Source organism: Bactrocera oleae, chromosome 6 (assembly GCF_042242935.1).
Source record: "Bactrocera oleae isolate idBacOlea1 chromosome 6, idBacOlea1, whole genome shotgun sequence".
NCBI classification, from domain to species: domain Eukaryota; kingdom Metazoa; phylum Arthropoda; class Insecta; order Diptera; family Tephritidae; genus Bactrocera; species Bactrocera oleae.
In genome coordinates, this window is record NC_091540.1 from 37,926,323 (window position 1) to 37,940,988 (window position 14,666).

At 34.0% G+C, this 14,666-nt stretch overlaps 1 protein-coding gene across 2 annotated transcripts in view; it reads left to right on the forward strand.

Moving 5' to 3' along the window:
- The first annotated feature begins 8,746 nt into the window (after positions 1-8,746).
- The window catches only part of LOC106622168 (tight junction-associated protein 1), a 135,479-nt gene continuing 129,559 nt past the window's right edge, over positions 8,747-14,666 (forward strand). The window contains exon 1 of one of the 2 annotated variants that reach the window (XM_070110980.1): positions 8,747-9,701. In XM_070110980.1, the coding sequence (XP_069967081.1) occupies positions 9,675-9,701 (27 nt within the window). In that variant the 5' untranslated portion in view covers positions 8,747-9,674. The remainder of the gene's footprint in view (positions 9,702-14,666) is intronic. The other variant, XM_036364805.2, reaches the window with a different exon arrangement.

Below are 14,666 nucleotides of genomic sequence, written 5' to 3' on the forward strand. Positions count from 1 at the left end.
CGTGGCAATACCAAAATAGAAAAGTATGTTGTTCCCAGTATTCATATTTACTTAGATTGCGTTTACACTAAGACTCTTTCGGTGCTCATGATCGCCAAATTTTCATTCCGCTTACATGGGCGATACGAGTTCGCAACTTGAGTTGGACAAATTTCTCACCTTATATTATTTTACATTTTTATATACATATTTGCATATCGCATATAAGAAATTGATGATAAAATTAAGATTTTCCAACATAAAAAATGCTGCTAGAGGGGGGGTGACTAAACGTATAATAAACAACTCAGTCTAAGTTAATTGAATTATTTATTGTTTATTTAATCAGTTATGCGCAAAATTGTATTAAAGGTAATGATAAAATGTTATTGCTCAAAATAAGTATATACATCACCCGAGCTATCGTTTATCGCAAGAAATATTAAGTAAGCATCATGCCTCTACGCAACAACACAGGTATAACCAAACTTAACTGCCTCAAGTGTAATGAGCACATTAAAGGTACATCTAGTATTCAATGTAGTATTTGTGAAAAACAAAACGCTTACAAAAGATGAATTCTCCAAGCTGGCCAATGAAATAAGAAGTGGAGTACTGAAATGAAAGTGTTTACAATGTGCATCTGAATCAAGCGTAATTGTATCTGAGGACATGCTGGACGACATTGATGAATCCGACATTGTTATGGATTCCATCACTGATAAAATCGATAAATTACTTGGTAAGCATATTGATCTTATGATTGAAGACGTCATAGCTGAGATAAATGAGCGTAAAAGGCGCGAAGCAAATGTCATCTTGTTGGGGATTACTGAGTCCAACAAGGCTACTGGACAGGAGCGTTTGGAGGATGATCGTGCTGCACTGTCAACGATATTACCTCCAGATCTCTCAGCCAAAATCCCGAACGTCAAAACGACATCAGTAGGTGAAGCTAGGACCATCTTGAAAACAAAGGTACCGGATAATTCACGCATAGCCTTCAAATCCGACTTAACTCCATCACAGCTTTCTAATTTCAAGAATCTTCGCTCTAATTAGATTCACTGGCAGAAGACGGTACGTCTAATAAAATATTTAAATATGTACATGGAATACCATAGATTGTCGACAAAAATTTTCGCACGTTCCGCGAGAAAAAAAACAACCCGTAACTCTACAGTTGTACTATCAGAACATGAGAGGTCTCAGAACTAAATTAAGCAAATTTTTAACAGCCTCAGCTAGTAGTCAATCAGATGTCTTATGCATTACAGAAACATGGCTCCAAACGTCAATAGCTGATGGTGAGGTTGTCGACAGGTCTGACAACATCTATCGAAAAGATAGGGATCCTATGGTCAGTGGTCTTGGACGTGGAGGAGGAGTTTTCATCGCAGTAAAGCGTTCTAATCAATCTGAGCTGATTGTCATAAACGACAACACCCTGGAACAAGTATTCATTAAAATTAAAGTTAACAACACAGACATTGTCATCGGTAGTATATATATTCCTCCTCTGCCAACTACGAGTACTGATACATATTTGCTTCCTTGCATGTCCGAGACAAACTACCGGATGCGAATCTACTGATAATGGGTGACTATAATCTTCCTAGCAGCATATCAAGGACAGAGTATACCCAAATAATCTACGAAAATCTATCCATGCTTGGATGCCAGCAATTCAATAATGTCTTGAATAATCATCACAAGACCGTAGATTTGTGCTTTAGCAACGCTGATATTGTGCTACGTAGGACACCAACCATTATAGGAAAGGACAAACATCACCCAGCAATAGACATCACCCTCGAGTTTAATATGCATCTTAGAGCTGAAGTATCAACCAGCTGTGTACTCAAGAATGCAGATTACGACAGCTTGAATAAATTCTTCATCAGAACGAACGGGATCGACCTTTACAAACTTGACTGTATAGATGATAAATTGAATTGGTTTTACCAAAAAATGTATGAAGGTGTTGAAAGATTCGTTCCGCTAAAAAACCCAGCAACTATCCGTGTTGGTTCACCTTGGAAATTATACGCAAAATAAAACTAAAAAACAAGACACATGCAATCTACAAACAAACGAGCACAAGACCTAACTTTAAGTGGTTTGCGAGCTTAAGATATGAATGCAAACATTAAGTGCTAGATGTTATCGAAATTACGTGGCCCAGGTTGAAAACTCCGCCAAGCCTTGTGGAAGTTCATGAAGAATAAGAGAAAAAACAACACAGATATATCGGCGGAAGTGCGATGGAACAATTCAATAGCAAACACTGGAGAAGGAATCAGCAACTTATTTGCATCTTTTTTCGAGAACACCTATACACCCAATTAAGCTGGATATACGCAAGACTCAATGGCCGTACCTGCTGCTTCAACTTATCATGATGATAATTCTGGAGTAAATTGCAACTTATCTGACATGGATGCCAGTTTTGATGACGTTTTCAAACAGCTAGCATCGCTAGATATAAATAAAGGTGCAGGCCCCGATGGACTACCAAATATATTTCTACGCGGTTGTGAGGCAGGACTCTGTGAGCCAATATCTCATATTTTTAGTAAATCGCTATCACAAGGGACATTCCCAACGTGTTGGAAAAAGTCATACGTCTGTCCAATACACAAGACGGACATAGATCTGGCGTCAAAAACTACCGTCCAATCTACATCCAATCATCACTAGCGAAGCTCTTTGAAAAAGTGGTCCTATCACAACTGGCAGCGTCCTTCAAGGATATTATCATCGCCCGTCAGCATGGATTTGTTGGCGGACGATCCACAACAACTAATTTGTTTATCTATATTAACTACATACTTGAGTCTATGAATGCTGACACAAGTGTTCATGCACTATACACAGTAAGGCGTTCGACAAAGTTGACCCAGAGAACTTAAAACAACTTTTCTTTCTTTTACGTTCTCTGGTTGACCGACGTCTACAAGTCAAAGTAGACGTTCATCTGTCAAAAGAATACGAAGTGCTATCTGGAGTCTCTCAAGGCTTGTATCTAGGTCCTTTATTATTCAATATATTTGTTAATGATATTGGTAAACATTTTAAATCTGAATACTTGCTGTACGCGGATGACCTTAAAATCTTCAGGATGATACGTGAAGAACAAGATGAAATCTGTCTGCAGCAAGACTTGGATTTTCTAAGCACCTGCTGTACTGCCAATACGCACACTTGAAGTCATGAACTACAAAATAAATGACCAGAAACTTCAGGAAGTCCTCGAACTAAAAGATCTTGGAATTATCATAGACAACAGGTGGACTTTCCATAAGCACACTGATAAAATCGCCTTACAAGCCTTCAAAGTGCTTGGACTCATCACTAGAGCAACAAAAGACTTCAGTAATGCGTCCACCTTGGTTAAACTCTTTACTACATTAGTACTTCCCATTTTAGAATATGGTACGGTAATTTGGTCACCATTTATTGATATTCCAGTCAATAGACTTGAAAAAATTCAGTATAAATTCTGCAAGTCACTGTCATTTTTCTTAGCACGGCCAACATCAACAGCAGCAGTGGAGGAAGAAAAAGTTCCACTTAAAGAAGAACTTAATGTTCTTTTATAAAGTCTTGAATGGTTTTATCGAGGCTTCTGAGGTACAGGACAGCTTTGAAATAATCACAAATGGGCCAAGCCTCAGACGCAATCGCTTTATTAAAACAACCAAATCAACTAAAAGCTATGTCACACACGGTCCTAGAAACAGGATAACTAATTATGTAAATGACATGACTCCTCAGATCCAGTTCTTCGGAGATTCCACATTCCTTTAACATTGAATTGAGAAGAGGACTACTACAATGGCTAAAACTCGGATTATATTATGTTATATTATTTTTAACGTTAACTGAATTTCTGTTTCTCCTCTTTAGATTCTCTATATTATGTCTCATTTAATTTTTGTATAAGTTACTTACTATATTCTTGCAATACTAATATTAATAATAACATTATATATAATAACATTATTATTCCCTTTTACTGTATATTGCCGATTGGCGTTTACGAATAAATAAATAAATTAAAATATAAAGTAAATATTCAAATTGCAACCATGAGAAAAGTTTTAGAATGGAAAATATTGCTTGATTGCTTAGCAGTGAAATGTTACATACAAAAACACAAAGCGTGCCACCCGAGCTCGAGCGGCACGGTTCTTTCGTCTTTTATTGCATACAAAACACAGGTTTAGGCGCATGCACTTATATATTCAAAAAAATTGTGGGGATAACGTCTTAAATCTGTAGGCTGTGTGCCAAACGGTAGAAAAATGCAAATTTTGACAGATAAAAGTGAAATTTTGACATTTTTCGTGGTGAATTCGAATGTCAAAATTTTACATACCATAGCTCCTGAGCTATGGTATGTAAAATTTTGACAACTTATATATGTGAATACTGATAAGTACATATGCATTCACGAAGAGACGAATTTCAAGGAACCGTTGCATACAAAACATGTAAGTTATAAAAAATTATATTTATTGGTAATTATGTATTTATTTATGTTATTATTTATTTCACTCAATACAGGAAGTATACTTTTACTAAGGAAAGTTCTTGTCTTCTTCTGCATTTTTATTATTTAAGTAAGAAGTAAAAATAGCATTTTTGTAGTTAATTAGCAGATCTAAATGTACATACATATATGTTTGTAGAAAAGTCGAAAAACATTTCAATTGTTTAAAGATTGGATCAACTGCAAGTCTTAATGGAAGAGTATGCACCGCTTTAGAATATCTATATAAACATTCGTCGGGTTGTAATGGAAATATTTAAAAAATATCTCTCATTAATTGTTACATTTAACAGTAAGGGGTCATAAGGTATGCCAAAAAATATATTTAATAAACTTGAAATCAATAATATGATCCTAAAATAAGCGCATCATTAAACAAAATTCTAAAAGTTCGGTAGTTTTAATTTTCATTTTCTTATTTAATAACTTAATTACCAAAACGAAAATTTAAACGTCACAATGGCGTTTGTTTTGAATTTCAAATGTTAACATTTTACTTTCCGTTTGGCACAGCAATATTTACATAGTATAGTAAATATTTACACCATCCTACTCCAACTCAACACAGATAAAAATGTTACCGTTAGGCACACAGCTATAAGTATAGTGAAATTCGCCAAGTTTATCCCGTTTTGTATTTCTCTATTTTTTCCATAACTCTTTTTTAACATTTTCAAAGAGCTGGAACCGAAACATTCTTTAAATGAGGAATCCATGTCTTCTCATTTTACTTGCATTGAAACAAAAAAAAAATTACCAGTCGTTATTGGTTATTAGCAAGATCTCCGTCTTGAATAATTGTAATTTAAATAAATATAAGTTCTTACTGGTTATCTTGCAGTTAACAATTTTAAATGTTAACTACGATGTCTACATGGCCAGTTTTAAAAATTTCATATTCGCCGAAACTTCCTTTACCCGAACAAAGATGCATACAACATGGAATTGTTCAAATTTTTGGTTACGGAAGTGGAGTTGTAATAATCCCATTTAAATTTAAAAAAAAACGCAAATTGATTTTATACAAAAATTCAGTCTTACTCGCTATAAATTAAAAAGTAGCTGTGGCACTCGGGGACTGGCGCAGTAAAGCTATTGCATAGCATTTTTATCAACTTATGCAAATATAATTATTTATTTATGCAGTGTTTTTTTTTCTTTGATATTAATTCAAGTTACACTTTTTGAGCGTGGTGATTGATAAGAAAACAAAGTTTTTTGTTTTATGAGAAGGTAATATTATTTAAAATATTTTTCTTATCTTACAATACATTTAGGTTATTCAGGAATTTTTATCATTGAAAATAACGGTTTATGGTAACTAAAATAAGAAATATAAGCTTGAGATTTGATATCCTCTAAATATCTGGAAAATACCGCGTCTGTGGTGGTCCCATATTTTGTTGTGGATGATTCATTATTCATTTTCAAATTCATTTTTTCCGAAAAAAAAAGTTGTCAACCGCTCTGATTTTATCAGCGAAGTTGATGTTGAAATCGCTATTCATTACTATTGATAATCCGATTGAAATACATAATTTCAATTGTACCGTTCAAGTCAAGCGAGATACTGTTCCAAAAGGTGGGGTAGCTATTTATCAAAATAATAATAATGTTACTAATATTATGACTCCGAATATTGAATAATTTATTAAGCTATTGCATAGCTTCTATCGCGGGTTTTGAGTGCGGGGACTGAATAAAGAAATTCCGTAACGGAAATAAACCTAACAGGATCACAAAGATTTTGATTGTGATCCCTGTCCTATAAATGGAACTGAGGGCCTTGACCTTGCATTTACAAATTGCTGTGCAATCTAGAATCAAGTGTTCTGGTGTATCCGACTCCATGTCGCAAAACCGGCAGTTTCTTCAAGGAGCTATGCCCATGTTAAACAGGTGTTTAGGTATTTCTTGAGCCTGCAGTGCCCAGTGTAGAGCGCGACAAGGAGCCGGAATTCGTCTCTGGGGAGGTTGATCATATATTTGAACCTAGCTAGGTTGTGCCCTCCCAATAGCAGCTTAGCATGGCTCATACCTGTTGCTTGCTGCCAGTAGCTTTCTCTACCCACTCTCTCCTCCGTACGGAGCAGCTCCTTTATGGTATGGGATCCCACCGCGATGCATGGTTCTGGCCATCGTCCCAAACTCGCCAAATCAGGTGTACATGGTTACAAACTGATAGGCAGTTCAGCCTTCCTATGCACCCCTTCACTAGTAGTAATCTCATAGGCTAAGATCGCTTTTAGCGCCGCTTGGCTATCGCTGAGTATAGCTAAACTCTTGTTATGATAGTTGCGTTGGAGATTAATTACTGCACACTAATTTATGGCAAAGACTTATGCTTGAAAGATGCTCAGAAAACATCCTATGGGTATGGAAAGCTTGGTATGCGGTCCCGCAATGCCTGCTCCAATGTCCTCCGGTGTTTTCGAGCCGTCAGTCGTCAGACGGCAGTGGACCACTGAATAGTGCTGCCTCTCAATAATAGGTCGATTGTGGAATGAGCCAAGAGTAACTTTAAACTTCTTTGTTTTTTCATATTTAATATTAACTTCGTTATACTCCTATAAATTTTGGAAGACATATGTGTACGTTCCGCTACTCTGATTATACCTCTGTTCTGATTGTACTCATCTCTAGTTTGGTGTCACGCAAACCGTTCACAATCGTACAAAAACCAACAAAGCATAGGGAACTTTACGCGCTGGTAAAATAAATATTTAACATAGATTATCGGTGTACAGTTGAAAGTTTGCCAATATCATAAACGGAGAGAAGGGGAAGATCCGTAGGATGCTCCCATGAATAATCCTAAACTTCAATACGTTTCGAGGAGAATTAGTCGATTGACAAAAGTCATTGCATAAAATAATCATAATTCACTAAAATCATATACATACATATGTAGGTTCGAAACCGTAGAGAAATGGAAGACAAAGCCGTTGATTTGTAATTGCGAACATCACTTCTGCTTCTCTTGTTGTAACCTTCCAGTTATTTAAAAATGTGCGTGAAGAGAGATGCGTTTGAGACGAAGGCGTGAGAGAAAGCGTATCTTCAGATTCATATGAATTAGGAGATCAGATAAAAAACCTATAACACTTCATTTTTATTAGTAAAGGAATTTGATTTATACCAGTATTATAGATTTTAGACACAGAATTACATAAAAACCAGTAATAATATATACCTGATAAGATCAAATAATCCTTGTAACTGATTAAGAAATTCATTAATTTGTTTCAAATTTATACGTAAAAGACTATCGACCAGATTCATGAAAGATGTTACATAATATAATCTCTCATCCTCTCACGGTCATTCTGTACGGAGTCATACGTGTTTATAGCATAGGTCATTTAAGTGTTAAGGTATTATTTGTTTTTGCAATGGCAATTGCACAATGTGTTATAGAATTTGTAATATCTTGAACAGGGTATATTAAGTTTGCCACGAAGTATGTAACATATAGAAGCAAACGTAATTGATCAGCGTGACGAGCTGAGTAGATTTAGGCACGTCCGTCTGTCTGTACAAGTATATACGCGAATGAGTCCATCAGTTTTTGATATATTAAACTGAAAATTTGTAGACATCCTTTTCTCCCTCAGAAGCTGCCGATTTGTCGGAATCGTCGATAACGGACAGCTATAGCACATAGCTGTCATACAAACTGACCGGTCAAACTGAAGTACTTTATGTAAAACGTTTTTACTTGAAAAGATAGGCATAGATTATTATCCAAGGAATCGCTATAAACTTCGAACTTATTGCTCAGATTGGACGATTACAGCATATAGCTGTCATCCAAATTGACCGATCAAACTCGAGATAAAGATTTTTTTATACCCTTTTATAATATAAAAATGTACATGTGAAAGGTATTGTAGCTCCAATGCAGCCGAAATTTTTTTCTTGTTATCAATATGAAATTAGCTTATTTTGCCAATAATAATACACCTTTTCGTGTTATCGAATATTTTTATCGCAATGTAATAATTTCACTTAAAAGTTAACTGTTTGACATGTCCTCGTCAACGGCAACCAACTTCAATGGTATCCTTTAAGCGCCGGCGCATTCTTGAAGCGCACCACATATGTATGCCGATATATTGAATGGACGACCGAACGGGAGTGAAAATATTAGCAGGCGAATACGCCAACTGTCATTTTAAGAAGAATACACACAGAAGATGGAAATCGTCCTACTGACTCGCTTCCCATAAATTCTAAGTTGAACGTTTTAAGCTCAGTAAAACAGTATTAACTGCTAAATAATATTAAAGTGAAAAGAAAAAGCGCAAAACTCACATTGTTAACAGTATGTGGTCAAGGAAGAGGAAATGTAATTGTTGTCTCTGCGAAATATGATTAGAATAAGTTGCAAGCAAATTGTTGAGCTTTACGAGCGCAATGCAGCAATGAGCTATCAGGTAGTTAAATTAATAGCAGCGTAAAAGAAAAAAAAAGTGTTTCAACTTTAGCGAAGGTAATGTACCAGTTGGGAAGTGTCCGTAAAGCATTAAAAACTATTTTGGAAAAAATAAAATATAAATTTCTCCAGTTAAATTCGCTCAAATCAGCTGAGTCAGCAGTATATGTTTTGACTGTTGTTGTTTGACTCGTTGTGGCGTCAGTGAAAAACCTTGACTAAAAACGAAAAAGTCCACCCAACAATTGTGCGTACTGGTGGGAAGCGGCGTCGGCAAGGCGACTGTGTCCATGCGTGCTATTGTGTTTGTGAACCTTTGTCTCGGTATAAAGTTCTGTCTGTGTCACTTGTGTTGGCAGGAGAGGTGAGGAAGTTAAAGTGAAATTAAAGGCCGGTCAACTGTAAATGTTTGTGCATCAAAGAGTATAAAGTGAAATGTGGGATATTACATAAAGAAAAAAATATGCGTGCATTTATAGCAAATATTTAATTAAAAAGCTTTTACAATTTAGTAGAGAAAAAACATATGTTTAAATAATAACACGAAATGTGAAATATGTAAGGTCTTGCAAAAAATAATATACTTCATTAAATTGTTTGTATAATCGAACGAGAAAACGGTTATGTTGCCCATTACTGTTACGATTTCGGGAAGTTAGAAGTGAATTTTCCGTAATAAAGCTTTAACAAAGTAGGAAAGCAATCATGTCAGTCACATCAAATATGGAGCAGGTAAGATAAGTTGTAAATATTTATTATTATGTAAGTAAAATATTGTATTTACAAAATATATAGTGAATATATGGAGGCTTCCAACCGTCACTGAAAACATGTAGTTAACGTTAACCTAATCATTGAAACGTGTTTTATACCCCTTAGGACCGTTATCATGCGATTTTTCATGGATGCGGTACACTCTTTCTGCTTAGCCTTTAAATATTCAAGACTGATTTTTATACTCTTGGAACATGTTGCTACTCTTGGAACATGTTGCAGAGAGTTTAATAGTTTTCTCACCTAACGGTTGTTTATATCACCTAAAACTATGCGAATAGACGTGTTATGTACATATAAAAGATCAGGATAACGAGACGAGCTGAAATCCGGGTGACTGTCTGTTTGACCGTCCGTCCATCTGTCTGTGCGAGTAACTTGAGTAAAAATATAGATAACTTGGTTGAACTTGGTACACATGTTCCTTGGCAAAAAAGTAAGGACGAATTCGTAGACGGACGTAATCGAACCACTGCCACGTCCACAAAACGCCATAACGAAACCAACCAACCAACTAAAAGTGTGGTAAATCAATAACTAAATGCGTCAGAAAAATTAAATTTTACACCCAGAATGACATAAGAGGGCTTTATAGGAGCCGTTCTCTGAATCTGATCACAACCACGCCTACTTCACATATAACACAATTTTAAATTCTATCTGATTCTTTCACATTCCAGCATACAAATAAAGCACCAACTAATATATCGGGGTAAAACTTTGCACGAATAATGCTTTTGAAACTGATATATATAATTGAAATTCGATGAATCCTTTCCTGATAATAGAACGTGTGAATGAACGTGTGAATGAAACTTTCGAAATTCCGGTTGACTTTATACCACATATATCAGCCAATATGAGAGTTATCTCAATAAAAATAAGAGAGTGTATCTTTGTGTCTAAAATAAGTTATATTGGGTAAAAACTTGCCCTAGATTCCATATAACTAATCCCTGAATTTTTTAAAACATCCGGTAGACTTAACTCCATATATGTTGGTGACGGTATATGAGGTACTTTAATGAAAGTCAGGAAGCATTTTATTATTTATTGTATTGCTAAAGATAAAATCGGGTCAATACTACCCCTATCTCTCATATACCTAACATAAGATTTTCAAACTTCCGGTTGGCCTTATGCCATAAATATCAGTCAATATGTAAGATATCTTAGCAAAATGAACTAATTAATATTGAATATACTATAGTTAAACGTATAATATTAGATATACTATAGTTTAATGCCGAAAATATGTGAATTTAGTCTAGGTTAATTCACTCCAACTCCCAAATACTACACACGAGTACATTGATTTTCGTTATTTTATCAAACTTAATGCCAAACATGTAGTTGAATGTGTGAGTTATATATGTAAAAAATTGTTTGAAAATATGATCTCAAGTATACCTCAGCAATGCCAAAATTAACTCAACCAGCCCATCACTTCCTAAATCTCCAATATAGTTTATAAAATAATTTCAGACTTTCCATCTGACAAAACGTGGGATACTTGAATAAAATTAAATAAACAAGTTTGCTTAAAAATTGTGTGGGAATTTGAATTAAAGGTCTAGACATTGGCCCAAACCTTATATCTCTAAAACAAGAATTGCGTTCCTCTGCTTGACGTTTTGACAACAACACATTATATTAAATTTAGCTTCTTCAGTTGAGTTTATGTCCCATATATATCATTTGAAGATGATTTTAATACAATTATTTAGTTTAAGCGGAGTAAAATAAATATTTTAAAATAAGTGTTCAAGTGTTCAAAAATACTAATAATATAAATTGATGTGCCATTACCGAATGAGCATCATACTAGACAGGTAATAGACGTATGTACGTACCTACTTTTGCGATTATAATAAAAAAATGTTAATTAAGTATGAACATATGTACTTTTGTTTAGGGGTTATATCCACTTGTAAATTTCAAGAAATCAATTGTTTGTTTTACATATGTATATATCGGACATTTTAGAATATTCTCTGAAAATTTGAAGTTGATCAGGCAAATAGTGCCATAAAGGAACATTCCCATACAACTTTCCTCGTTTTGCGCGACAGCGCATACGGATACAACGAAGCGTAGAAAACAAAGGGTATGCCACAATGAACGCTTTGTTTTTAGTGTTTCTTTGTAATACAAGTAGAAATGGCGACTTTTGCTTGGCAAAGCGTAAAAAGATGAGAGTTGTACAACATTTTTCTTGGCTTCGCGTCAAAAACTTTTCATGGGAACGTACTTATACAATTGTGCACATCAAACTTCTGTCAAAACAAATATCTGATGCAATGCATAGCAAAAGTTCTTTGTGAATTGCTCATAAGGGTTTTTTAACGTAGTGTAATCGGCTCCCAAAACCGATGGCCTTGAAATTTTCACACGACTCTCTTAGATATATTTGTCAGGTATAGGTCAAAGGAATGAGACTTTTAATAATATATTATATATTAATAATAATTTCGATTTTAAGAAACTCTGAAGTTTAATTTTTTCACAAAAATCGGTTGTTTTTTGGGAAATCGTCATTTTGTTAAAAATCAAAATTTTGACTAGACCTTCAATCATCTATATGTATGTATGTATATTCATATAAACTGATAATACATTTTTTCGGTATTTTGAAATCTTCCTCTCCGGCAGACACCTTTTTTGGAGGACCAGCTGCAACGATATCAAGGGCATCAAAAATTTTTCAAATGAATCATCAATTATTAAAGTATATTAAACTTTGCAAATGATCATGATATTTATTCATTTATTAATTAAAATGCGTCTTAAAATGATCCCGCAAAAATTTAATAAAACCGCATTTTTCTGACTTGCAAGTTGATATAACCACTTAAAGCTCTATTAAAGGAATTCTTCTTTGTTTTGATTTTCGGTATGTGCTCCTAAATATCGTTGATTTCTATGTTGCTTCATTCATATTTTGCTTGTGATGCCTTAAAGTAGTCTTTGTAGAAGATTCATAATCCTAGTAAACCGTGTGCCCTTTTGAAAATTTTGTGACATTTAATATGTACCAACTTGGGGTTGACTGTATATGGTTTATTGTAATAAATAATTTTTTGGAGTTTGAGTTGTAATACCTGAGAATGTGAAGCTAAATAATAATTTATGGCATATAAGAACGGTGTTGCCAAATCAATTGTTATTATGTTTCCCCAATTGCTCCCAAAAAGGAAACTTATCAACTTATATTATGCGTTCTGTGTTCTCTTAGTTTTATTATTGTCTATATTCGAAATATCTAATTGAAAATTGATCTAACTATCCCAAATCAATATATTCATCATAATAGTACCGAGAGCAGTAATTTTAGGTACCCAAACTCATGCTGAATGAAACATTCTCATCTAATTTTGTCGAGATATTTGACTCACAAATTTATATTAATCTTAAGCTGAGGAATGGAAATAATAAAAAGCACATATTATGGGTCAGTTCTAAAAAAAAAAACAATGTCTACTTCATTTCATTAAAATATATTATAATCGACCCAAATAAACTATATGATATGATATATATATAATATTTGGGTTAGGGGGATTTAAACTATGTTTGGTATTCAACAAGGGTAAGCTCGACCAAAAAACTTCTACCCATTTTCATTAAGTTAACTGAATAAAGAAAGTTCAACCAAAATAAGCAATATGTGTTATTGTATATAGTGTAATATCTTACGAGTACTAGTATATAGCATATCAATATTTATTATTGAGTTATATTTTTATTTACTCGACCAAATGCTGAAAGTAAATGGTAATTTTTCTCCTCATACCTTAGTTTCATTATTTCGCATATTTCTACACCTACACTTATTATTACTTTTTTGTTTCTCCCTTTTTGGTTTCAAAAACGTTTAGTATCTGTGGGCTGAAGTAATGATGACGATAGTGGCAAAAGCGTTTACCTCAATAATATGGGCATTATTTTTCATCTTGCTTATATTTTACTTCCTGTAGTGTCTACGGTGCTTCCGTCATTGTGAAAATGTGATTTTCCCCTGCCTTGATAACACGAATGACTGCTTCAATTCAGACCAATTTTTCAATATTCATTTTCGAGATTACAATCAAAATTATTCAAAAACGAGTTTTCAATCAAGACACATTATAAATATTTACAATGAGACAAAAATCAATAAAAAGGAATATCTAAGTCTTAGATTTAATTTCTAGATATGGGTAAACTGTGCTTAGAAATAGAAATCAGTTGTTCTCTTTTGTTTTCATTTGATTGTTCTATTGTTTAATTTGTACACAAGATTTTTCACACATCTAGCTTTTCAGTTCTAATTTTTCAATATGTTGAAGCTCAATTTCCACTATCCAACAATTAAAAATAGCCTACCTTTTTTATAAATAAATGTATTCGACTGTGATTTTGAGTTAGTTTAAGAATATTTCAAATATATTCAATCAGCTGACTCATTTCTACGGGAAAAATCCTTATTCGGTCTACGATTCTGCCTCGGTCACTAACTCAAGCATGATGCTTTGCTTCCGAGAAACTACTCGTTTTCTTTTTGGGTGAATTTGTCCTCCAGCAGCTGCGTGAACAGTGGGCAATTACGCTTGTACTTAAACTTTAATGCATTTATTTAAGGAAAATATTAATACAAATTGAAAAAATGGGTTAAAAGAACTATTTTATTTATAATTTCAAAGTATTCAGTTATTATGTACAAATCCATAGAAAGGTAAAAGATTTGTTGAGCTCGTGAAGTAAAATCCCGAAAAAGACGAGACACCCTACAATTTGAAGCATTAAAATATAATTAGGGGCCTTGGAAACTGTTTCGAATACAAATGAATATACTATTTGAGTAAAATTAAAATTTTCTAAGTGTTTCGCTCCTCTTCAGCCAACGGTGTTTTGTCCACAGGTATGGTGTATATTTAAAACCAA